This window comes from Oncorhynchus clarkii, chromosome 2 (assembly GCF_045791955.1).
Source record: "Oncorhynchus clarkii lewisi isolate Uvic-CL-2024 chromosome 2, UVic_Ocla_1.0, whole genome shotgun sequence".
NCBI lineage: Eukaryota > Metazoa > Chordata > Actinopteri > Salmoniformes > Salmonidae > Oncorhynchus > Oncorhynchus clarkii.
Window position 1 is genome coordinate 62,682,659 of NC_092148.1, and position 26,548 is coordinate 62,709,206.

Below are 26,548 nucleotides of genomic sequence, written 5' to 3' on the forward strand. Positions count from 1 at the left end.
CATTAAATACCGCCTTGCACAGTCTTGCCTGCATCTAGCTGATCTAAGGTGTAATCATTAGTCCAACAGTTGCAAACAAGAGTTTCTATTGGACAAATTCAGGTATGTTTATCCCTGTTTCATTCCATTTGCTTCCGTTTAAGATATTTTTTTCAACAGAATTGGTGGAACGCCCCTGATCACGCGCAAAAACAGTTCACCTTCATAGCAGCGACAAACAAACAGCATGATCACTCTCCTCCTCTCACCTTTTCCCTTCATTTGTGGACTTCAGGGCACAACACAAGAGCTGTCTGTGACCAGGCAAAAAAAACAAGCCAAACCTTCATACCATAACCGCTACACACAGCCTACAACGTTGTCACCATATTGGCTAACGTCATAGTCAACATAGCTACTAGAACTAACGCGTTAGTAAACCCGCTACAATAATGCAGTACAGAATACATTAAGTAGTTTAGCAGTTACACCAGCTGGCCCCGGTGGCAATAAATGAATAAAACCAAAAGTTTACCTTGACTTGGAAGAGTTCCAGTGTTGAATAGCCATAGCCAGCTAGCTAACATAGCCTCTGTTCGTTTGAGCCAGGTGTTTGAGTGGGCTAAACTAGCTAGCTGCATTCGCTAGCTAAGCAAGTGGGGGAAAAAAATATATATATATAGCGCGCTCTCTCGCTGAGTCAACTACTCACAACATTTTATGCACTGCGGTGCTAGCTAGCTGTAGATTATGCGTTCAGTACTAGATTCATTCTCTGATCCTTTGATTGCATGGACAACATGTCAGTTCATACTGCAAGAGCACTGATAGGTTGAAGGACGTCCTCCGGAAGTTGTAATGATTACTGTGTAAGTTTATGGAAGGGGGTGAGAACCATGAGCCTCCTAGGTTTTGCATTGAAGTCAATGTACCCAGAGGAGGACAGAAACTAGCTGTCCGGTGGCTACACAATGGTGCAACCCCAGACTGTGCTGTTGAGGCTTCTGTAATTGTAATCAATTATTTGGTGACGTGAATATATTTAGTATAGTTTTATCTAGAAAGGCTAACTTTCTTAATGTTTCACTATGTAAAAAAATATATGAAATTCACTGAGGATGGCCCTCCCCTTCCTCCTCTGAGGAGCCTCCAATGCCTCCTGGATCAAGAGCCTTGCTGCCCAATATTTGTTGTGTGTGCGCAGCAAAATGTGAGTTGCATTTTTTTTGTTACTTGTAAAACTTTATGAGCTGTCCTGCAAATAGTTTAGGTAAGAGACTGTATACAATGTTTGTAATACGCTTGTTAGTATTTAGTTAGCACTTTCTCTGGGATTTTACATGTACTTGTTAGCATTGCTAACCATCGGATTACAGAGGCTAAGGTGGGTTTGAAAATAGCACCCCTTGTGTTCAGTGCTGACATTACCAAATATCCTGGTAAGGCACAAGGTCGGTATGAAGGTATTACAATTTGGATACCGCCAAAGCTGAGTACACCACTATGATGCCTTATGCAACGACAGGCACCACAGAGCTCTGTTTTTAGCCATCTTTCCTTTATTGTGTTTATTTCATGTCTCAATACAGTCATCTTGATAGTGCCTCCCTGGAACAGATCTATAAAGGAATAATTATATCAAATGTAGATAGAGAAAGACAGAGAGGGAGGGAAGGTGTGGGGATAGTAAGAGAGAAAAATAGATTGAGATGAGGTTGAGAGAGGGGAGGAAGGAGGGAGACAGAAAGTGAATGAAAAAGCAGACAAGAGAGCAGTTTTTTGTGCACAGTAATGGCAGTCAGAAGGCCAGGGCCACATTACAGCGCAGTAGGAGCTCAGACAGACAGAGCTGAACAGTATGGCAGGGAGGCACGTGTTCATTTAAGAGAGGCTGAACTCAATGGAGATCACATGTCTGGGGCCTGTCCTGCTGACTCAGGCCTTCCACTACCATGCTCACCTCAAATCATACGAGAGAGAGAGGGGCTTAACTCCAATCACACAGGACTCAGGAGACAGAGAGAGAGAGATAAGAGGTGGTGAGATGGGGTGTAGACAGGACAGGAGAGCCGAAGATGGAGAAAATAATGGAGGGACAAAGGGTGGAAAAATGCAGTCAACACTTTTCTGCCTCTTGTTTAAGGCGGGAAACTAGTGGGTGTAACATGGGAAAGAGAGAGCACCATGAGATCTCCGTAACAGCACAACGTTTGCCAGCCTTACGTAACTGCAACGTTATCTCAACGTCCAGAGAGCCTTAGGAGCTGATAAGAACAAAATTAAACAACATTTGCCCTGTCCATGCAGCAGGTTGTGATGTGGTTTTAAGGCGAGGTAATTAACTTAATGGGTCTGGTCTACAGGAATGACGAGGGAGGGCTGCTGACTGACTGACGGCTACTTCCTGTTGTCGTACTGTAGGTAAGCCCATCCCTCTACAACAGGAAATGGTTCTGGACACACTGTACATCCTGTAAGGAAAATATCACTTCCTGTCTGGACACAAGCCACCGCCTCAGAGGAAAGATGCGCTCGGCAAATTAAACACCATGGCAACAGAGGGAAGTATTGACATGCAGGGGAGCGGGAGAGTAGAGCAGCTGGAGCTGTCATAGATAGACAATGATACACACACATACACAAAATAATATGCACAAACAGAACATACACACAACACACACACAGACACTATCCAAGCAGCCAAAAGTACACGATGCACCAATGCATGATGCACCGCCTGCTGCTACAACACACACACACATCCACTTCAAACTCACAGCTCCTTCCTCTGACATCCAGTGCAAAGTGCAACTACTCCAAAATACTGTAGTCAAACATGCAAACTTGAACGGAACATGAATTCACAACTTCACATACACTAAAACGCAGTGTTGAGAATTGCCAGGGATCCTCACGATAATATCAGGATACTATATGTATTGCGATTTTCACGATATTATACGTTTTGCGATTCGATACTGTGGTTATATGGCGATTTGATGTTCAAACATATTGCTCACTATATATGTCTGCTGCAGAGAGACAAGAGAGCATGAGAAAATGAGTTTTCACCAGTCATGGAAAGGAAAGTGCTGAAAATATGTTGGCTCACTATTTAAAAAGAAGATGCAGTCCAAGCTATAAGATGAACAATACCAGAGTTTTGGCGCAGGTACAGCCGACTAGGGCTTTCTAGCTATACCATTAAAAAAAAGGTACCTACAGCATGTTCTCCACCTTGGAGTCAAAGTATTGATATAATATCGTCCAAAATAATATTGCGATATGTAACTATATCGATCCCCCCCCATCACTACTAAAATGCACTCTAACACTCACCCTCTCACTCACACACAACCGGTTGTATCAGAGTAGTGTGAAAGGCGAGCAATAATCCCCTTCCCTGGTGTCTCGGTAGCAGAGAGAGCGGAATGACAGGATCAAAGGCTTTCTGGAAGAGCTGTCAGAAATCAATGGAGTGAAACCGGCAAGGATTATACCCTCATGTCCTAGACACATACACACGCCTTTCACAGACTATTCAAACATGGCTGTGGAAACACAATTGACACCACATTATACAGTTAGCATTACTGTAACTTAAAGATGGAATCTGCAGTAGGGAGAAACAGCGCCACTGGCCACCCCACCACCGTTACTATTATTTTTGTTGCCGAGCTGAGAGAGAAAAAATGGCAATACATATTGTGCTCTTCTATCGCTCGCGCAATGAAGTCCGAGAGTGAAAACAATGTTTGTTATTTGCAGTAACTTCTTCATTGTTGTAATATCGCAACCAGACGTGGTTGTTTCACCATTAAGGGTTCCAGCTTTAAGCAGTGGAAATACCTCTGTTCCTATACAAATGAAAGTGCTAATTAAGGAAATACAGTGATATTTAACTGCTCTACAAGTCAAATATTAAGAGACAGAGGTGGGTGTCTGGGTGATGTAGTGACTAGGTGGGGATGTACCTCGGTCCAGGGGCAAGGGAGGGGGGCTCAAATCTTCTGGGTACAGTCTGTACATATGGTGTCTCCTCCTTGGCCTTCAAAAAGCTCTTGGCCTCCTTGGAGTCAGCATCAACCTCTTTGGATACCCTGGAGACGAAAAAAGACAGACAGATACTTAAACCCAGGACTGTATTAGTGGCAGTCTAACGAACATCAGTAAATATCATCAATTACGTAAGTCTGTACATTTCTCAAGAAAAGGACACACAGACAAGAAGCCATGGGTTGGCTGGCATTTAAACAAATTCCCACCCTCTCTATAATTCTCTCTCACACACACACATAAAAATATCAGTTTTTCCCAAAAAATGGCACGGCTGATGTTTCATAAACCCCTTAGGCTGGTCACTGTTTACAAGCCAATGCTTTTGGTTGAGTCCCTCGCTGGTAGTACAAGAATCCCCTCCCACACAAACACGAATCAACATTCTGTAATATCTGACAATACTTTCCCTCCATCTCCTGCCAAGTGGTAATTTTTTATTCAAGGCTATGCCTCTGCCTCTCACTCTTCTGTTTCTTCTCCCTTTCCTCCTTAAACCCTGCACTCGCTTCTAGCACCCCATCTACACAACCATGTGGTCACTTAGGGCCCCTGGTCCAAAATATATATATATATTTATATATATTATGTCGGGGTTCTTACTATTGTGAGTCAGAATAGTAAAACACACCAGGTGCAGGGGGTGAGAACGTTGTGGTAATTTCCATTTGGAGTGGAGAAATAACAACAAGTAGGGCACTGACAGCTCTCAGTGTAGTTAGCTAGCATGCTAATGTTATCTAGCTAGCTAATGTTATCTGTTGTTGCTACACCGTATTCAAAATATTAGCCAGCTGGCTATGCAATTGCAGGTTCTTGAGCTGGATTTGTCATAAGCATTTAGGGAAAACCAGTATCTTTGAATTTGCCATCTATTGTTATCTCAAGTTTTGCCATGTTCCATAAATTGCGGCCGCGAGTCCGCCATAGAAATAACAATAATAAGATGAAGCGCCGGTAATATGGATAGCCTGACCAATGAACGATTTGGACTACAGATAAATTTTTCTACATTGTAATGACAGGGTGCAAAATTTGGTAGGCTGCTTGCAGGCTATTTTGATGCGCTACAGCAATGCCAAATACGTCCATGCTCATGCCATTGTTCTCATAGCTAGAAAAAGTGAAATGGCAATGACTTTGCTCATGATGCATGTCGCAAATTACAGTGCCTTGCGAAAGTATTCGGCCCCCTTGAACTTCGCGACCTTTTGCCACATTTCAGGCTTCAAACATAAAGATATAAAACTGTATTTTTTTGTGAAGAATCAACAACAAGTGGGACACAATCATGAAGTGGAACGACATTTATTGGATATTTCAAACTGTTTTAACAAATCAAAAACTGAAAAATTGGGCGTGCAAAATTATTCAGCCCCCTTAAGTTAATACTTTGTAGCGCCACCTTTTGCTGCGATTACAGCTGTAAGTCGCTTGGGGTATGTCTCTATCAGTTTTGCACATCGAGAGACTGAAATGTTTTCCCATTCCTCCTTGCAAAACAGCTTGAGCTCAGTGAGGTTGGATGGAGAGCATTTGTGAACAGCAGTTTTCAGTTCTTTCCACAGATTCTCGATTGGATTCAGGTCTGGACTTTGACTTGGCCATTCTAACACCTGGATATGTTTATTTTTGAACCATTCCATTGTAGATTTTGCTTTATGTTTTGGATCATTGTCTTGTTGGAAGACAAATCTCCGTCCCAGTCTCAGGTCTTTTGCAGACTCCATCAGGTTTTCTTCCAGAATGGTCCTGTATTTGGCTCCATCCATTTTCCCATCAATTTTAACCATCTTCCCTGTCCCTGCTGAAGAAAAGCAGGCCCAAACCATGATGCTGCCACCACCATGTTTGACAGTGGGCATGGTGTGTTCAGGGTGATGAGCTGTGTTGCTTTTACGCCAAACATAACGTTTTGCATTGTTGCCAAAAAGTTCAATTTTGGTTTCATCTGACCAGAGCACCTTCTTCCACATGTTTGCTGTGTGTCCCAGGTGGCTTGTGGCAAACTTTAAACAACACTTTTTATGAATATCTTTAAGAAATGGCTTTCTTCTTGCCACTCTTCCATAAAGGCCAGATTTGTGCAATATACGACTGATTGTTGTCCTATGGACAGAGTCTCCCACCTCAGCTGTAAATCTCTGCAGTTTATCCAGAGTGATCATGGGCCTCTTGGCTGCATCTCTGATCAGTCTTCTCCTTGTATGAGCTGAAAGTTTAGAGGGACGGCCAGGTCTTGGTAGATTTGCAGTGGTCTGATACTCCTTCCATTTCAATATTATCGCTTGCACAGTGCTCCTTGGGATGTTTAAAGCTTGGGAAATCTTTTTGTATCCAAATCCGGCTTTAAGCTTCTTCACAACAGTATCTCGGACCTGCCTGGTGTGTTCCTTGTTCTTCATGATGCTCTCTGCGCTTTTAACGGATCTCTGAGACTATCACAGTGCAGGTGCATTTATACGGAGACTTGATTACACACAGTTGGATTGTATTTATCATCATTAGTCATTTAGGTCAACATTGGATCATTCAGAGATCCTCACTGAACTTCTGGAGAGAGTTTGCTGCACTGAAAGTAAAGGGGCTGAATAATTTTGCACGCCAATTTTTCAGTTTTTGATTTGTTAAAAAAGTTTGAAATATCCAATAAATGTCGTTCCACTTCATGATTGTGTCCCACTTGTTGTTGATTCTTCACAAAAAAATACAGTTTTATATCTTTATGTTTGAAGCCTGAAATGTGGCAAAAGGTCGCAAAGTTCAAGGGGGCCGAATACTTTCGCAAGGCACTGTATATGTAACAACATCAGTGCATCGGACACGAAACAAAACACCAAAACAAATGTAACATCACAAAATAGATAAACAAGTTTGTGAAATTTTCTTTTGCGGGTACCTTTTCATTAAAAAACAGGCACTTGTGATTTCTAGCTACACTAATCAAAGCAGTAGAGAGAGCATGGTCAAAACCATTCATCTTTGGGGAACAGGGGGAGCGGGCTTCCAAAATGCAATCACATGACAAGCTATTTTACCATTTATGAAATGGTCATATTGTTTAGATACAGACCAGTTTACCCAATGGATTATGATAATTTGCTGGTAAAAAAGTGGATGTGCAAAAACACAAGTTTCCACCCTGTATTTTAGAATTGCAGGAAATGTACTGCAATACTGCACATTATATCTCTCTGCCCAATGACAAAATTATAGAATTGAATTAAATGTGTTGTAAAAAATAGCTAAATTCTCTCTCCACCCATTGCAAAATGTGTAGAATTAAAAGGAAGGTTACTCTGCGTCAAGAGAGGGGCCACAAATGTTTTGCCTCGAGGTGGGGGGACCCCCAACCAAATCTCGCTTAGTGCCCCCAAAAGGCTAATGCCGACTGAGTGTAGTGGATGATACAGCATCTGAATCCCTCAACAGACACTGCACTCCATCAGATATAATAGACCTAACTCTCTTCTCAAATAGAACATAATGACTGGGATAAGATGTGCCAATACACCACTGTGTAGGAGAACAGTCCAATACTAAGGTCAACCAGTACATCCCTCTGGGAATACATTCCTTAAGGGGATTGCATCCATTAGGGTCTGGGTTATAGCTGCCTGTGTGCAATGGTAATCATATGTTGCAATAATTAGGGCTTTCAGAGAAAATAAACAAAGTCCTTTAATGTGCTTCATATTATATAGATAATACTACTGGTGAGACCCTGACTAAGTAAAAACACTTTCCCAGCACATTATTTGGCCTGTAAACTGACATTTGGTGTTGTAACTCATAAATCAAAATGCTACAGTATGCTGTGGAATTCAGACACTTTCTCAGGAACAATGTGAAGGTTTCAACTGTTAGGTTGCACTGCCATCAGGTGGTCAGAGTGTACATCTACCAGTATATGCATAGACCCTTCCTGTCTCAGCCTCCGGTATTTATGCTGCAATATTTTATGTCTTGGAGGGCTAGGGTCAGTCTGTTATATCTGGAGTATTTCTCCTGTTTTATCCGGTGTCCTGTGTGAATTTAAGTATGCTCTCTCTCTCTCCCCGCTCTCCCTCCCTCCTCTCGGAGGACCTGAGCCCTAGGACCATGCCTCAGGACTTCCTGGCCTGATGACTCCTTGCTGTCCCCAGTCCACCTGGTCGTGCTGCTGCTCCAGTTTCAACTGTTCTGCCTGCGGCTATGGAACCCTGACCTGTTCACCGGATGTGCTACTTTGTCCCAGACCTGCTGTTTTCAACTCTCTAGAGACAGCAGGTGCGGTAGAGATACTCTGAATGATCGGCTATGAAAAGCCAACTGACATTTACTCATGAAGTGCTGACCTGTTGCACCCTCTACAACCACTGTGATTATTATTATTTGACCCTGCTGGTCATCTATGAACATTTGAACATCTTGTCCATGTTCTGTTATAATCTCCACCCGGCACAGCCAGAAGAGGACTGGCCACCCCACATAGCCTGGTTCCTCTCTAGGTTTCTTCCTAGGTTTTGGCCTTTCTAGGGAGTTTTTCCTAGCCACCGTGCTTCTACACCTGCATTGCTTGCCGTTTAGGGTTTTAGGCTGGCTTTTTTTCTGTACAGCACTTTGAGACATCAGCTGATGTAAGAAGGGCTTTATAAATCAATTTGATTGATTGTCCACCAGTGGTCTAAACTTACCGGACCTCTTCCCCAGCAAAGTCAAACACCTTAGTGATGGTGACTTTAGAGGGCTCTTTAGGCTCTGGTAGTTGAGGTTCTGATGGAGCCGAAATGGGCTTCTTCGGACTGTCTGTGGGTGCAGCCTGGTGGAGATAATAAAACAAAACAGGTGTTAAACATCAGAGTAGTGTTCCAAAAACTGAAAACTTGATTCCAATGCAAAAAATATGCACAACCACCAAACTGTAACTGGAACCCAGGTTCCAACTATCATATGCCTGGTGTATCTCTACAGGCCAGGAGTTGTTATATTTGGTGCAATACCTGCTGTTTAGTAGTAGCCTGCGGCACTGGGGTAGGTGGCTTGGATTTGTGACCAACATGACTCAGAAAACTGGCCCACAAATCATCTGCCTTCTTCTTATTTTTCTCTTCATCCTCCTCCTTCTTGGGTCTGGGAGTAGAAAACTCTCTCTCCTCCCCCTGCTCTACTTTCTGATCCTCCACACTGCCATCATGCAGTGTCTCCTCTAACTTCAGTCCTCCTTTCTTTCTTCTCCTATGAGGATTGACAAGTGCAGTAGGAAAATAATGTACAAATATAGTAGTACATTGTCATCCACCAATTCCAGCAGACTAACAACATGGACTTTACAAGAAAAACGGAGTAAAACAAAGCAATCACTGCACACCAATGGTCTAAAAACTGAGCCAAACACAAAAGTGTTGAATCACTCACCTCATGCCAATGTGTTGGCCTTTCTTCTTTTTCTTCTTGGTGACATTATCAGACTGTTGGCCATGCTGGTCATCCCCTTCCAGACCATCCTCTTTCACACATTCATTCATGTCATCTTCACTAAGGTTGTCATCTGTCATTCAATCACACAACAACCATGATTAGAAGACTTGAATTGAATGACAAATACAGTAGCTTTCATCAAGCATACATTAAGAATATGACACCTACAGTGCATAACTACTGTATAGAGTGGTTATGATGTTCTGTCACGTGTAATAAAATATATTGTCAACTCTAGCATTGCATGTCTATCTGCTTGTGGAAGTAACCTTACCAGATGGGACATAGTCTTGATCTGCATTTGAAGAATAGCCATCGGAATCATAATCTGAGTAATTCATAATTTCCCCTCCAGAAAGAGCCTACACGTTCTACCAATAGTAAACACAGCGGGGAATGTATGGATAGTTGGCTAGATAGCCGTCTCCAGTAACGTCAGCAAGTTACAAAGGCAAAGCACCGGTTGTCTGACAAACCCTGGCTGTAGCTAGTATCACGCGGTTACAAAATAATTGAGAAATCTATCAACTGTTTCTAGCTGTATAGCTTATTATACCTACAACTAAATTAACGAACAAATACTAAACAAGTTTCTACACTACGAAAACGTGTGGCTTTGGTGACTAGCTACAGGGAGGAGCTCAATGAGTAATTATCTGGTAGCTGTTGACTTCCTGTTCTACTACGGTAAGTCCATAGGATCAACAAATCGTTAAGAACGACGGGTTTATAGCATATTTGTTGTTGGAAATTAAATACCGGTTTCTTTATCGATTGCATTGTTATATTTGTACATGTCAATACTCTTTGTAAATTATGTTCAACAAGCTAGCTAGCGTATTACGATTGTGAAATCGTTTTTGCAGCCCTTTGAGTATGTTAACGGCGTGACGTCAAACCAAGTCGTGTTGACATCAAGCTACATGAGCTAACAGATATATTCAGGAAGATCAACCAACCCAACCCTTGTGGACTTGCTAGATCCAACTTTAATGTTCTCATGGTGTTATTCGGATATTCGTGGTCTCGTGTGCATAAGACATGCATAACGGATATAACGAGATTGGATTTGTTCAGCAAATTCTTAGCTTGAATTTGGTCCCAAGGAAAAATGGCACCAATCGAGGCAACGACACATCGCTTAGCGACTTCTCAGGTGAGATTCAATCTCGCTTCGCTCTGTTGTATCCAGCGGAACAGTTTTCGCTGTAAACCTAAAGCGAATGTTTCGTTAACCGATTTAACGTAGCTAACTAGTAAGCAATCTAAGTTAACATAGCTAACGTTAGCTTGTGTGAACGTACACTGAGTAGCTAATCTTGTGTTAGCTGGCAATAACAACAATATTAGCTATCGTACAAGCGGACAGCTTTAAATTGCCCCTAACGTTAATCCATATATTAGTCACCAATGCAGTGGTCTTTTTTAGAGAAAGTGCCATGTGTTTGTGAGAAATATTATTCTCCAGACTACTGTGTGTGAGAGATGTGTATATAATGTGTAATCTTTAGCAGTTTATATTATTTCGCTGCGTTATGTAGGGGTCAGTTTTACATTATGAATGTGAAACATGGGTACTGGGTGGGTAGTATTGAATTCAGAACACGTGTCAGAGACAACAGGCATGTGTGTAATGTCTGTGTAACCCAGCATTTCCCAAACTCGGTGAACGTTTTTAGTTTTTGCCCTAACACTGAGTTTGAGTTGATTTATTCTTGCTTACAGATAAAACTTAAGAAATGCATCATTTACATTACTAATAATTGCAAAACACGAATTTAAAATACATAATACGTGACATCAATCTTAGCTCTTACTTTCTTAAAACCGCATTGTTGGTTAAGGGCTTGCTTCTAAGTAAGCATTTCACTGTAAGGTCTACTACACCTGTTGTATTCGGCGTATGTGATAAATAGAATATTGAACAATTGAAAACATTACAGGAAATGTTTCATGATGGACATTTTAAATATTAAAATGTGATTTAAAAAATATATATATTAAATTTGTTTGATACAATTTTTGGGAGAACCATTTTAAGAGCTAGAGTTATTATACAGTCTGATAGCAACTGATTCAAAAGATCAAAGCTTGGTGAATAGTTTATTATTTGAATCTGCTGTGTAGTGCTAGGGCAAAAACAGAAAACGTGCACCGAGTTTGGGAAGCCCTGGTGTAACCTCTGGGCAATTCCTTGGAAGACCGTAACAGGTGACCCAACTGGTTTGTGACTACTATGATTTCTACTATGATTTCCCATTGTAGACAATTCTATTGCAGTAATTCTGTTATATATTTTTCCTTCATTCTCTTACTGATTTGGTAACAGAATGATGCATTTGAATTAGGCCCACTTAATAATTAATTAACAAAATTGTCATCAGTAGAAACACGGTAACTAATTGGTAGATCTACTATTACTTTTACTATCCTCCCTCCTCATGAGGGAGAGAAATTTGAAAATATCTTAGATACAGTTCTGTGAAAGTATTTGCCCCCTTTATAATTTTGTCTACTTTGGTGTATTTTTTTATACTGAATTATCAGATCTTCAACCAAAACCTTATATTTGATAAAGGAAACCTGAGTTTATAAATAACAAAACAAATACCAACGGTCAAGCATGGTGTTGGGATGCTTTGCAGCCTCAGGACCTGTACTACTTGCCTTAATAGAAGGAACCATGAATTGTGATCTGTATCAGAGAATTGTACAGGAGAATGTCAGGCCCTCTGTCTGTGAGCTGAAGCACAGCTGGGTCATAAAGCACGACAATGATCCAAGTCTACATGAAAATGGTTATACAGTTTTTGTTATTTGTAAACTCTGGTTCCTTTTATCCAATATTAGGTTTTGGTTGAAGATCTGATAATATTCATAATAAAAAATTGAGAGAATCAGGGGGCGAAAATGTTTTCGCAGCACTGTATGTGGGTTTTTTGGTAACAGAATTATAGTACAGTAGGCAATATTTTTTTTTAACTTAAAGGCAATTCATTTCTCCAAAACGACATAAATGTTGATATTAGGCAGGGGTCTTTACTTCAACATTGTGTTTCGATGTATTTCTAATATCTTTTAAGACTTTTTCTGGTTGATGTTTTTTAAGACCTCTTTTCCATTTGTTTGACCAGAAATCAAAGCATTTGCTTATTCCTAACTTTAGGATAGAAATTGGTTGGAGAAATGTGTATACATACCTTAATAAAAAAACTGACTCTTGGCTTTCCTTTGACATGCTCCTATGAACTTCACCTGTTGGTGCTCATGGGTCCATTTACATGGAATAACTCTATTATATCATGATGCGCTTGCAGTTTTTAAATTTTAGTCATTTAGCAGACGCTCATATCCAGAGCGACTTACAGCAGTAGTTAGGGTTTAAGTGCCTTGCTCAAGGGCACATCGACAGATGTGCTTGGATTCAAACCAACGCCCTTAACCTGCCTACACTTACTTCCTTCAGTTGCTTAACTCCCTCTGCTCTTTCGCTCAGAGATGTGGTATGGAGTCTTCTTGTGGGCTGCTGTCTCTTCACTGGTGTTCCACCTCCCCGCTGCTCTCCTGGCCCTCGCCACCCTGCGACAACACAAGATGGCCCGCTTCATGCCCATCGCCATCCTACTGATGGGCATCGTGGGCCTTGTGTGTGGTGGAGTCCTTACCAGTGAGTTACTCACCTCATCTTCTGATAAGCTATAAACATGATCCATTATAGTACACAAACATCACTACTCATCAACTCAGTGCTCAAAGCCATGATGTTCAAATTATTTTATACATTGCTCTAAACAAAACAAAAATATTTGTGCTTGTAGGTGCTGCCATAGCTGGGGTTTACAAAGCAGCAGGGAAGAGGATGATCTCCTTGGAGGCCTTGGTGTTTGGAGTGGGCCAGTCCTTCTGTGTTCTCATTATATCCTTCCTCAGAGTCCTAGCTACACTCTAGCACAAGGACACAGGGATTCAAGAAGGGAGTGAGGGGGGAAGAACATGCAATCAGCAGGACGGCATATGCAAGAGACAGCTGTTCCTTCAGAGGCCTTATTTTCTATAACCGCTACCGGATGACTCTTTGTTTGATACACGATTATTTTCCAAAGTGGTATATTTCAGGGCTAACCAGAGGCTCTGTCTTCTTCGTTCAGATTGTTGTGTGTGTGGCTGTGGCACTATACTCTGAACTAGCCTTCTCATTTTGGGAGTTATATGTGTATCATACACATGGCTGGGAATGAAACATTCCAGAAAAATTGCACTCTACAATTTGGTTGAGTAAACTCTTAAGTTTTACTGTTCAACGGCCTGTACATGTCTGAGCCTGCATGCCTTTAGAGAAACACTAAAGGAGAACATTCTCTGCTCCTCCAAGTCATTCAGCTGAATACAATGTCTTGACTGTGAGGTGTAATATCTTTACAATGAGGCACAGTGCTCGATGATATGACATTGGTATTGACATTTTAAATATTTTAAGTCAGACATAGCTACAACTTTAAGCTTTGTTATTTCCACGTGTTTTATAGCATTAGAGATTGTCTATACTTTAACGTTCCTACTTGGGGTTTGTACATAATATTTAAGCCCATTCCAGTTTATTCTGTAAGCATAGAGGCATTCTGTATATTGCTGAGAACCATGGGGCCCTAAACTCAACTCTCGACCTCGAAGCTAGTTCCGCAGCGTTTTTTTTCATTGTTCCCTTCTAATCAAGGACTGATTCAGACCTGGGACATCAGGAGGCTGCAATTAATTGTCAAATAGAACAGAACACCATCAGGCTCTGGACTTCAATATACCACTGCCATAAGGAATAGAGTTGATCCATGTATTTTATTCTCTTAAATATTTTTCTATGTTGTTAGGGGTATTTTCAGATGGTTGATCAGCGGGTGACGTCCAGTGTGTATGCAACATACTTCTTTCTGAGTGAAATCTTAACATAAAACAGTAGCAGACTGCACTTGGTTATCTGGCATCAACACGCTTATAGAATTGTATATGTATTTCAAGAACCTTTGCAGCATTGCTCAGTTTTTGTTAATTTTATATTGGCCTTGGTGTTAATGGTGAACAGTATATAGGAATAGTGTAATATATTGTTACTTTGGCATTGATTATGCTAAAGGAAGAAGCAACCTCACTCTAAACCATGAATGTGAATCTAATTTCCTTAAAATCCCTTGTGGAATTTCTTAAACTTTTACCAAAGAGAACCGATTTAGTTTGAACTGAAAGCCCCCATGTCCCAAAATCCTACTTTAAGGATTTTGACAGTGTATCTTGAGTATAAATCTGGAGTCGTGTGTAAGGACAAGGGTAAAGTCAAATTTAGCAAGAAAAAAAAAAATCACATACCATCATAGGAAAGCACAACTTTGCAGAGATCTCTTATTACATGCCAAGAGTAGCAAAGACTAGCGAAATCAAGCATTAATTACAGTTAAACTCAAATGTTTTTTAGTATTCAGCACCGCTGCATGCAGATTGTCCAAAACTACCAGCAGATTAGTGACCTCAGTGTAGTGGTCATTATAAGTGCAGTAATAATACAAGGGGTGGATTGAGAGCAGACAGGTTATAGGAATAAATTAGGATATTGAGGTTGGCTTGGCGATAACACTACTGGGTTATGAATCATTATTGTAATGTAGACATTTGTGGTGATTAAAGTTAACAGCAGGCCAGAGCTGGTCTACGTCCTGACCGTGACATGTTGAAAGCCATGCTCTGCTTATCTAAGCCTTGGACACCTCAATTCCACAGAGTTTATTTTTTCTAAAGTTCTTTAACTTTCCTCATTGTAGCATGACTGCACACTGTTTGTTATGTCTCAATTTCCATTAAGTTAATGCTCTTTATTTACCATGTGATTTGAATCCATGGATTGATTTAGTTTTTTTACAAGGTTGATTTTATTACAGTAAATTAAGTGCCAATTGTTAATATTTTCATGTAATAAAAAATGTTTACATTAATGGTTTGAGTAGTGTATTGATTTACACCAGACTGATTTCAACTCATTTTGACAATACTGCATAACACCAGAGTAAATACTGATTATTTATCCCCTGCCTCTCCATACACACAGATGGCACTCCTGTGCCTTTACTGCCTCCACTAGCCAACTCCCAGCAGCAGCATGGCTCAGTGGCGGACGGAGGGAGTAATGTGGCGTAACCAAGGAGAAACTACACACAGATGACTCATCATGAGGGGGCCACTATCCAGGCTGCACTCCATGAGACAGCCTGGCGCTTTATATGATCATCACTGAGATAATGTTTCCTTGGCCGTTTCATGTTTTCCATGCACTTCAGGCAAAACATTTGATAAATGAATGAACCAAGGTTTTGTAGCTTTGTGCATCAAATTAAAGCAGTGAGGAAAGTGCACTTAATGACACTTCAAAATCATCTTTTTAATAATTAACAAGTATATGTATGGATTTACTCTTTTTAAAACATTTTGTTTATAATTTTTTTTTTCTCCATAATCTGGCGTGCAAGGCAAAGGTAGACATGATAGAAAATAGACTATGCGCAGGTCAATCCATGTGTCTCTCTGGTAAGGGGGGTTCAGTTCTTTGGTCTGATGTTTCTGCCTGTGCTGTGTGCTGCTGTGAGACAGTCTCTCCCCTCTTCTCTACTGTGCTCTCTCCCTGACTGGTCCCCACTGGGCTTGGCCCTGGCTTGTCCTCTGTTATTGGCCAGCTGTCCATCCCCTCGCCAGTCCTCTCCTCCACTGCTGTTTGGATTATTAATAAGACACAGCAGAGATTAGATTTTCAATCTCAAGGACAACAGAGAACAAGACAACCTGACTTTTTTACAGGCAGAAAGATAAACCTAACAAAATTGAACAGAGAAAAGAAAAACAAAAGTTTCTTGATTAGATTTATCATTCAATAAGTCATTTCTGTTTAAACCAAAACAAGGTTATTCTAGATGTTAATAGCTGCACTCTATAGCATGCTGTAAGGTAGATATTTACTGAGGGTTGTGGGCATAATGATGAAGCATCGCTTTAATAAATCTGTCACATTAAGGACCTGATATTCAGTCCTCCTTCATGTCTATAATTGAAGGTGATTTGCCAGGAAATTGTGATGAATATCCCTGTGTCAGAATGCAAACAAGTATTTGAGATATAATAGGATGGTAATTGCACTACAGTGTATATGGTGCTGAGGGCCTGATGGGTGAGTTATTATTATAGAACAAAGCAGAAAGAAGGGGAGGAAGTGAGCATATGCCCATTAGTCCAAGGCTTATAGGTCCCAGACCAAACATTTGTACATTTGGCACAATGCCTCAAAAAGAGCATCCATTTTACAGCCATACACATCTACACATTTTCTGTTTCAAACCATTTTCACTTAGTAACTTATTATCCCCCCCATGTGTAAAAACACTCAGTATAAAATGTAATTGTCAAGATTTCTTCCTCTGAGGATTTTACTCACCATCCTTCCCCTCAGGCTGGTCCTCACTACAGGTAGGGAGCTCCCCGGGGTTGGCACGTTTCTGGGCTGGTGACCTCTGCAATCGTGGCAATGTTGCCTTCAGCTCTGAGAAGGAGAGGAAAGAAACAACCTACCTCAGGAATTTTCCTCATATCCAAAGTGCAGCAGGACATCTATGAACACAGCTAGTATTTTCAATGTATTTGACACACACACCTGTGTCAATCAATACATTAGAATCAGCGATCCCACTGAGTCTTTCTGGGTAAGTCTCTAAGAGCTTGCACACCTGGATTTTACAATATTTGCACATTATTCCTTAAGGAATTCTTCAAGCGCTGTCAAGTTGGCTGTTGAATCTTGCTAGACAGACATTTTCAAGTCTAGCCATAGGTTTTCAAGCCGATTGAAGTCAAAACTGTAACTAAGGAACATTCAATGTCATCTTGGTAAGCAACTACAGTGTATATTTGGACCTGTGTTTTAGGTTTTTGTCCTGCTGAAAGGTGAATTTGTCTTCCAGTGTCTGTTAGAAAGTGGACTGAACAAGGTTTTCCTCTAGGATGTTGCCTGTGTTTATTTTTATTATAAAAATTCCCTAGTCCTTGCTGATGACAAGCATACCCATAACATGATGCAGCCACCACCATGCTTGAAAATATGAAGAGTGGTACTCAGTGATGCATTTTGTTGGATTGTATTTGTATTCTGTACAGGCTTCCCTCTTTTCACTCTGTCATTTAGGTTAGTATTGTGGAGTAACTATAATGTTGTTGATCCACCTTCAGTTTTCTCCTATCACAGCCATTAAACTGTTTTAAAGTCACTATTGGCCTCATGGTGAAATCCCTGAGCGGTTTCTTTCCTCTCCGGCAACCGAGTTAGGAACGATGCCTGTATCTTTGTAGTAACTGGGCGTATTGCGAGGCATTGGAAAACCTCCCTGGTCTTTGTGGTCGAATCTGTTTAAAATTCACTGCTCGACTGAGGGACCTTACAGATAATTGTATGAGATTGTAATTGTATGAGATGAGGTAGTCACTCAAAAATCATGTTAAACACTATTATTGCACACAGAGTGAATCCATGCTACTTGTTAAGCAAATATTTACTCCTGAACTTGTTTAGGCTTGCCATAACAAAGGGGTTGAATACTTATTGACTCAAGACATTTCAGCTTTTAATTTTTTATGAATTTGTAACAATGTTTTTCCACTTTGACACTATGGCGTATTGTGTGTAGGCCAGTGACACATAAGCTACATTTAATACATTTTAAATTCAGGCTGTAACACAACAAAATGTTAAAAAGGTCAAGGAGTGTGAATACTTTTTAAAGGCACTGTATACACACAGTATAGGCTTTATATGGCTCTGATCCTCTGCAGTAGCCTGTGGTGTCCAGCAGGAAGTGCTCTCTCTCTGCTGCTGAGCTCACCTTCATAGTCCAGCAGAGCAGCATGTTCTCGGAGGAGAGAGTCGTCGTAGACAGACACAGCTCTCCGCTGGGGAGAGGGCTTCATGCGGGGCCGGGGTTTAGGAAGGCTCTCTAGGGGACGACCAAGACACACAGGACTCAGATACACAATCACACACAACATAACTGGAGGTGGGTTTAGGCACTTGACACTTGAGTCACAATGACATTCATGTTCAAAAAAAGGTCAGACCAGGCATTGCACTACCCAACACATGTTTGGCTCACATGTTTGGGATGCCATCCTCTGCCATAATCTGAACCCAAATAACATCAGATGAGTGTGTGCTAAATATTGGTGGTGGTAATTCAGTCATTCGAATTAGGCATTGCTGAGTCAAAACCAATACAGTCCAACTCCTGGCAAATGGACTCCCAGGATTGATCTCAGCTCTGTTCGATTGTGTAAAACAATCTTTCCAATACAGACAAGTGCATTAGGAGCTGCCATCCACAAAATATTACAGTATATGAAAACAGAGAGAGACACAAGAGACAAGTAATTATGCTCTGAGCATTCACTGTTCTTGCATTATTTAATATTAAGCTCATAATGGAAGACAAATAATCAAAGAGAGTTGGAGAGAAAGAGAAGAGACAAATACAAGCTAGCTTGGTCTTTTTCTGCTCAGACAGAAAAACACCAAAGCTGCTCATATATTTTGTCACCAAGGAGAGGTGAGGACTGTATATAAGTGTACCTTCAGTAACTGATTGTGCTCTCTCAGAGCGCTCCCTGCTCTCCAGGGCAGAGGGTCCCCTGCGTGGCGATGGGGCAGGAGGAGTCTCCTTGCGGGGGGAGGGGCAGGGGGGCTCCCTCTGCTGGGGCTGGGTCTGGCTCTGGGAGGGCTCTGGTTCTGTTGGCTGGGTCTCTGGGCCTGTGGCTTTGCTTGGCTGCCGGGGGAACCCCGGGGACGTCCTAGCTGCAGCAGGGGGCTGCTGGGGGGCAGGGAGAGGGGGTTTGGCTGCCACTGTGGGCTTGGGAGGGAGGGGGCCGATGGGGCGTCCTGGGAGGAGGGGCTTATCTGTTCGGGGAGCCTCCAGAGGAGTTAGGCCTGCTCTGATTGGCCACCTGGTGTCTGAGGAGAGAAGGGCGGTAGCACTGAAGTCATTACTGCAACATAACATTTACATATTGGTTTGGAGTATTGGTGGATTTATAACATGGACATCCATTCACCAGCTTTAAGTGTCAGAATTACCTGAAGCTGATGTGGACATAGTGCGAGGCTTCATCAACGTGGTTGGAGGTTCAGGTTTTTTGTCAAGAATTGCACCTGAGAAAGAGAAGAAGATTATAGCAAACGGGGAAGTTCACCTACACATAGGATGAGCCCCTCCATAATTGAAGCAGCCTGACACGGAAAAAAACAAACAAATCCACACTAAAGACATCAAAGGGAGCTGTCACCGTCACCTTTAGAGCACAAGCCATTGGCTGATAGTGCCGAGTTCCCCTCTGAGTGGATGTCTGAACTGACCCCTGACCTCCAGCACTGAGTGACAGATGGACGAAATGACTCCCAGGCTGGCCTGTCTGTGTAGCTCTGACCTCCCGTGAGCCTCTCTGACCTGCTCTAAATTTCGGTCAACTCCAGGTATCACTTTTATTTATAGATGTAGGATTGATTTCTCTGTTAACCTTTACCTCTCTGGTCTTCTCACTGGCCTTCACCATCTGAAGGTGAATTTGACAGAAATAAGCACAGTTTTTACATTTCTATCAAATCAAAATTCAGAAGAATATTATCTGTAGGTTCCTTTGTATTTTCAAGGGTTACTCAAGAAGCACAACAACTGCAGTTGACATTATACTAGCATCTACTGTCAAATCACATCACTAGTGTCACAGCAACACTTTTACTTGACAGTCTACAATTCAACAACTATAAGATGAGACATTGACATCTAGCGCAACCAGCCAACTCTAAGTTGACTTAGTCTCCATGTCTACAGCAAACCTGAGATGCTGCCACGTTCCTATCAGCAGGAAGGGATCTGTAGGGGAGACCGGGGGTTGGATGTCACAGTGTGTGTGTGTGTGGGGGGGGGGGGGGGGGGGCTGTGTAATAATTTCAAGATACAAATGTGTGTCCTCTATAGGAGAGATCATCCATCTGGTCAATTCAGGTCAGGATAACAAAACACTGAAGTGAGAGGAATAACTGCATTTTTCATCTGTGAAATTAAATATTAATATGCTTGTTATTTCTTTAATAAATAGTTGTATGATGGGAGTATATGTTTTTGAAAATAGGAAAGGGAGAGCTTTATTTCAAGCCTATTTGTGAGTTCCTAGATCAAGCCATGTGGTAACTAGCATCTTAATTAGCATGCTAATTAAGATTGGGAATGGTTGTCACATTGATGTTTAGGTTGCTTGTCACAATCTGACAACCATCTCCATTGTAACAATGTGTCCAGTAAGCTAAATTACATTGAGAAGATGCATAGAAGACTTGTTTTCTGGATGTTGAAAAGACAGTACAGTACAATAGAGTTTAATTCAGCAGAGTACAGTACAGTATAGTACAGTACAGTTTAATTCAGTATAGTAGAGTACAGCAAAGTAGAGTACCGTACAGTTGAGTTTAATTCAGTAGAGTACAGTACAGTTGAGATACAATACATTATACTATACTGTATTCTACTGAACTATACTCTACTGAATACACTACTTTTCTTGACTGTATTCTGTTGTGCTCTACTGTATACTGTGCTGTTAAAACTTGGGAAACATGGATGTCTATGATTGGTTCTGTTTTGGTCCGTTCCGAACCTGCTTCTCCAACAGAGTCAGCAACATTCACAAACACGCACACCTCTTCCTGTTTGAAAAAGCATTCCTTGTTTTCAACAAAACATTGGAGTTAACACAAATGTTTACAGCTTTACTTTTTTCACTTATGAATATACTACACTGAATATACTACATGTGACAAGTATAGGGACAGCATGGAGGAGCAATTCAACAGGTCGGATATGAGGCGTATGTGGCAGGGGCTTCTAACGATAAAGGATTAAAAAAAATAAAGCCTGTCATGTCTCGGACACCAATGCAAAACGACCGAGCTGCCGAGGAGAGCCTCTGAGGAGAACTTGAGTTACAGTGGGGCAAAAAAGTATTTAGTCAGCCACCAATTGTGCAAGTTCTCCCACTTAAAAAGATGAGAGGCCTGTCATTTTCATCATAGGTACACTTCAACTATGACAGACAAAATGAGAAAAGAAAATCCAGAAAATCACATTGTAGGATTTTTTATGAATTTATTTGCAAATTATGGTGGAAAATAAGTATTTGGTCAATAACAAAAGTTTATCTCAATACTTTGTTATATACCCTTTGTTGGCAATGACAGAGGTCAAACATTTTCTGTAAGTCTTCACAAGGTTTTCACACACTGTTGCTGGTATTTTGGCCCATTCCTCCATGCAGATCTCCTCTAGAGCAGTGATGTTTTGGGGCTGTTGCTGGGCAACACGGACTTTCAACTCCCTCCAAAGATTTTCTATGGGGTTGAGATCTGGAGACTGGCTAGGCCACTCCAGGACCTTGAAATGCTTCTTACGAAGCCACTCCTTCATTGCCCGGGCGGTGTGTTTGGGATCATTGTCATGCTGAAAGACCCAGCCACGTTTCATCTTCAATGCCCTTGCTGATGGAAGGAGGTTTTCACTCAAAATCTCACGATACATGGCCCCATTCATTCTTTCCTTTACACGGATCAGTTATCCTGGTCCCTTTGCAGAAAAACAGCCCAAAGCATGATGTTTCCACCCCCATGCTTCACAGTAAGTATGGTGTTCTTTTGGATGCAACTCAGCATTTTTTGTCCTCCAAACACGACGAGTTGAGTTTTTACCAAAAAAGTTCAATTTTGGTTTCATCTGACCATATGACATTCTCCCAATCTTTTTCTGGATCATCCAAATGCTCTCTAGCAAACTTCAGACGGGCCTGGACATGAACTGGCTTAAGCAGGGGGACACGTCTGGCACTGCAGGATTTGAGTCCCTGGCAGCGTAATGTGTTACTGATGGTAGGCTTTGTTACTTTGGTCCCAGCTCTCTGCAGGTCATTCACTAGGTCCCCCCATGTGGTTCTGGGATTTTTGCTCACCGTTCTTGTGATCATTTTGACCCCGCGGGGTGAGATCTTGCGTGGAGCCCCATAATCTCTAATCGAGGGAGATTATCAGTGGTCTTGTATGTCTTCCATTTCCTAATAATTGCTCCCACAGTTGATTTCTTCAAACCAAGCTGCTTACCTATTGCTGATTCAGTCTTCCCAGCCTGATGCAGGTCTACGATTTTGTTTCTGGTGTCCTTTGACAGCTCTTTGGTCTTGGCCATAGTGGAGTTTGGGGTGTGACTGTTTGAGGTTGTGGATAGGTGTCTTTTATACTGATAACAAGTTCAAACAGGTGCCATTAATACAGGTAATGAGTGGAGGACAGAGGAGCCTCTTAAAGAAGAAGTTACAGGTCTGTGAGAGCCAGAAATCTTGCTTGTTTGTAGGTGACCAAATACTCATTTGCAAATAAATTAATTTAAAATCCTACAATGTGATTTTCTGGATTTTTTTTCCTCATTTTGTCTGTCATAGTTGAAGTGTACCTATGATGAAAATTACAGGCCTCTCTCATCTTCTTAAGTGGGAGAACTTGCACAATTGGTGGCTGACAATACTTTTTTGCCCCAATGTATGTGCTTACGGTCTCCACGGTGGACATATTTATGCAATTCAAACCTGTTAACCCTTGCAAGGCTGCCGGCCTAGACGGCATCCCTAGCCGCACCCTCAGAGAATGTGCAGACCAGGTAGCTGTTGTGTTTTTGGACATTTTCAATCTGTCTCTAGCTCAGGCCTGCTTCAAGATATCCACTATCATCCGGTGCCCAAGAAAGTGAAAATAACTGAACGACTACCAACCCGTTACACTCACTTTTGTCATCATGAAGTTCTTCGAAAGGCTAGTAAATACTCCTACCCAAACCGACACTCTGCTCCCTCTATGTACATTTGTATAGGGTAAAAGGGATCTTGAAGAAGGAAGGCTATCACTCCATTTTGCAATGCCATACCCTGTGGACAGTGCTTAATTGGAGCCACTTTCGGCCTACAACAGGGCAATGACCCAAAGCACAGCTCCAAACTATGCAAGAACTGTTTAGAGAAGAAGCAGTCAGCTGGTATTCTGTCTATAATGGAGAGGTCAACACAGTCACCGGATCTCAACCCTATTGAGCTATTGTGGGAGCAGCTAGACCATATGGTACGTAAGAAGTGCCCATCAAGCCAATACAACTTGTGGGAGGTGCTTCAGGAAGAATGGGGTGAAATCTCATTGCAAGGCTGTAATTGCTGAAAAATGATTATTTCAATTAAAAATGATTATTTATAACCTTAATGTCTTGACTATATTTCCTATTCATTTTGCAACTAATTTCATCTATGTTTTCATGGAAAACAAGGACATTTCGAAGTGACCCCAAACTTTTGAACGGTAGTGTGTACATGTTATTTTATTGGGGTATTATTGTTTCATTCACACTGTTAGCACTTTAATCTAAAATAATTATAATTATAATGCTTGATATATTTTTGTCATTATGGCTAATAATGATATATACAGGTATATTATAATATATCCCAACACATATGATCATTTTACTGTTATATCTTATTATGAAAAAGGTATCTTCAATATATTTCATTTCCGTAAGGAGTCGCAAGCTGGCACAGCCACAAAGTCATTCAATCTGATTTTAAACCTAACCTTAACACTAACCTTAACCACACAGCTAACGCTAATGCCTAACCTTAAATTAAGACCAAAAAGCTAATTTGTTTTTATGAATTTTTACAACATAGCCAATTTTGACTTTGCAGCTGGCCTATCTAAGGGGAAATCGCTCAGTTCTGCCTCCAGGGCAAGATTTGTGACAATAAACTTGAACCTGAGAGGAAAACACTAACCAGTAAGTGTGACAACCAACCCCAGTCTCTCCTACATACAGTGTGAAGAGGAGCTAGGAACAGGAAGTCCCAGATCCCAGACACACAGCTGAGGAGGAGTGGGGAGAGTCTTACCCTCTGAGTTGGCTTTTCTCAGCTCCTCTTCTTTGTTCTACAAGGGGATATAAGACATGTTATTCTTGAGTTATCCTCCTATGTGCTCCTACCTGGACTGAAAATGCAGGCTGCAGTGGATAAGCCCTATTAAATCATTTACAATACAGAGGCTGCCACACCCTCACCATCAGGTACTATACTGAGACATTCAAGGCCACATTACATTAATTTCACAAAGGTACTGTAATCCTTAATGAATCCCACTATAGCTGTGTGCTCAGAACAGAAAGGAAATAGTCAAGTAGAGAACAGGAAGGGTGGTCCACAACCATTCATATCACACATTAACACACACACCTGGCTGGTCTTTGTGTCTGCAGGAGGTGTCTTGGTCACCCCCATGCGGTGGAGCATGACGTGGAGACGCTGCTCAAGGCTGGATGTGCTCTCAGATGCGTGTTTCTGGAAGAGGATGACCAAAGGCATATCTAAATGATGTGCATTTTGTTTATCACAGATTGGTTCTATGTGCTTTCTGACCAGTGCAGAGTGGTACCTACCTTTCCATGTGTGGCAGTGCCATCCTCCAGGCCTGTCAGCAGGATGAGGGACTGGGACTTCCCATCCCTGAGGGAGCGCCGTGTGGCCTTCAGCCTCCTCTCTCCATCTGGGGTCCTGCTCTTCTCCAGAGTCCGGCTCTTCTCCCTCTCCACCAAGAACCCCCCAATAGGGCTGATGACAGGGCTGGGGGTCAGTGCGCTGGGGGACATGGGGGTCCCCTTCTCCTGGGCATAGGCACTGGTGGGCAGGGAGGCGGAGGTAGTGGCGACGTCAGAGGGAGTGGCGGGGGCCATGGTGTTGTCCTCTGCTGCTCTTACTGTTGTGGTGGCATCAGAATCATTAACACTGGTGGCCTTAGCACCCCTCTCCTCTTCCAATTTCCCCTTTTTGTCTCGCTCCCTCTCTTTTTCCTTCTCTTTTGCCTCCCTGAGTGGTCTGATTAGATCTGCAATGGAGGTCTTTTTGACCTTGCCCTCTGGGCAAACCTCGCCCTTCGACCCCCGGCTGGCACGGCCTTTCTTGAAGGCGAAGAAGTCCCCAAACTTCTTCTTGATGTTTTTGGAGGGGGCGGAGGAAAGGGTGGTTGTTTCAGTCGCGGAGGAGGAAGAGGTGCTAGAGGAGGTGGTGGTGGAGGGGGGCAGGGCCGGGGCAGACGTGCTGGGAGGGGCAGGGGTGGTGGAAGTCGACTCTGTGGGTTGTGCTTTGTCAAGGATCTCCTCCCTCTGCGCTTTTCTGCAATTGAGGTGAAGCACAAAACAGCAACAACACTTCTGAGTCTCCATTCAGTGGTGGTGCTTGTTCAGTGTTCACACTATCTAGTGATGGGATGTTGTGGCTTTTGGGATGGGATCAGTGGGATGCTGTGTATTTGGGATACATCATTTTCAACCACAGTAGACAAACATTCTGCGAAAACATTCTGTTATCTTTCTGCTTGTACAGTACGTATGCATGGTGTGTATCGCCATATCTGTCAGTCTTCGTGGAGAGTGTGGGAACATGCATGTGCAGAGAGCCAGTGTTAGTTGGTTTGTTTAGTGTGGGTGCAGAGAGCCAGTGTTAGTTGGTTTGTTTAGTGTGGGTGCAGAGAGCCAGTGTTAGTTGGTTTGTTTAGTGTGGGTGCAGAGAGCCAGTGTTAGTTGGTTTGTTTAGTGTGGGTGCAGAGAGCCAGTGTTAGTTGGTTTGTTTAGTGTGGGTGCAGAGAGCCAGTGTTAGTTGGTTTGTTTAGTGTGTGTGCAGAGAGCCAGTGTTAGTTGGTTTGTTTAGTGTGTGTGCAGAGAGCCAGTGTTAGTTGGTTTGTTTAGTGTGTGTGCAGAGAGCCAGTGTTAGTTGGTTTGTTTAGTGTGTGTGCAGAGAGCCAGTGTTAGTTGGTTTGTTTAGTGTGGGTGCAGAGAGCCAGTGTTAGTTGGTTTGTTTAGTGTGGGTGCAGAGAGCCAGTGTTAGTTGGTTTGTTTAGTGTGGGTGCAGAGAGCCA

General features: G+C 42.1%; 3 protein-coding genes across 4 annotated transcripts in view; 1 reads left to right on the plus strand and 2 right to left on the minus strand.

The window, feature by feature from the left end:
• LOC139371314 (craniofacial development protein 1-like) overlaps positions 1-10,149 on the minus strand; it is a 51,174-nt gene extending 41,025 nt beyond the window's left edge. Inside the window, exons 1-5 of one of the 2 annotated variants that reach the window (XM_071111644.1) lie at positions 9,770-10,149; positions 9,433-9,565; positions 9,018-9,252; positions 8,712-8,836; positions 3,954-4,079 (exon numbers count right to left, since the gene is read on the minus strand). In XM_071111644.1, the coding sequence (XP_070967745.1) occupies positions 3,954-4,079; positions 8,712-8,836; positions 9,018-9,252; positions 9,433-9,565; positions 9,770-9,836 (686 nt within the window). In that variant the 5' untranslated portion in view covers positions 9,837-10,149. The remainder of the gene's footprint in view (positions 1-3,953; positions 4,080-8,711; positions 8,837-9,017; positions 9,253-9,432; positions 9,566-9,769) is intronic. The other variant, XM_071111635.1, reaches the window with a different exon arrangement.
• Positions 10,139-15,473, plus strand: LOC139371326 (transmembrane protein 170A-like). The gene is made up of 3 exons (XM_071111657.1): positions 10,139-10,651; positions 12,992-13,162; positions 13,314-15,473. Exons 1-3 carry the CDS (start codon positions 10,537-10,539, stop codon positions 13,442-13,444), a joined length of 417 nt encoding a protein of 138 aa, XP_070967758.1. The 5' UTR covers positions 10,139-10,536; the 3' UTR covers positions 13,445-15,473.
• Positions 15,392-26,548, minus strand: part of LOC139371306 (capping protein regulator and myosin 1 linker 2) — a 45,032-nt gene continuing 33,875 nt past the window's right edge. Inside the window, exons 32-39 of the mRNA XM_071111623.1 lie at positions 25,074-25,806; positions 24,871-24,975; positions 24,532-24,568; positions 19,640-19,714; positions 19,139-19,516; positions 18,399-18,509; positions 16,961-17,065; positions 15,392-16,242 (exon numbers count right to left, since the gene is read on the minus strand). Coding sequence (XP_070967724.1) covers positions 16,043-16,242; positions 16,961-17,065; positions 18,399-18,509; positions 19,139-19,516; positions 19,640-19,714; positions 24,532-24,568; positions 24,871-24,975; positions 25,074-25,806 — 1,744 coding nt within the window. The 3' untranslated portion in view covers positions 15,392-16,042. The remainder of the gene's footprint in view (positions 16,243-16,960; positions 17,066-18,398; positions 18,510-19,138; positions 19,517-19,639; positions 19,715-24,531; positions 24,569-24,870; positions 24,976-25,073; positions 25,807-26,548) is intronic.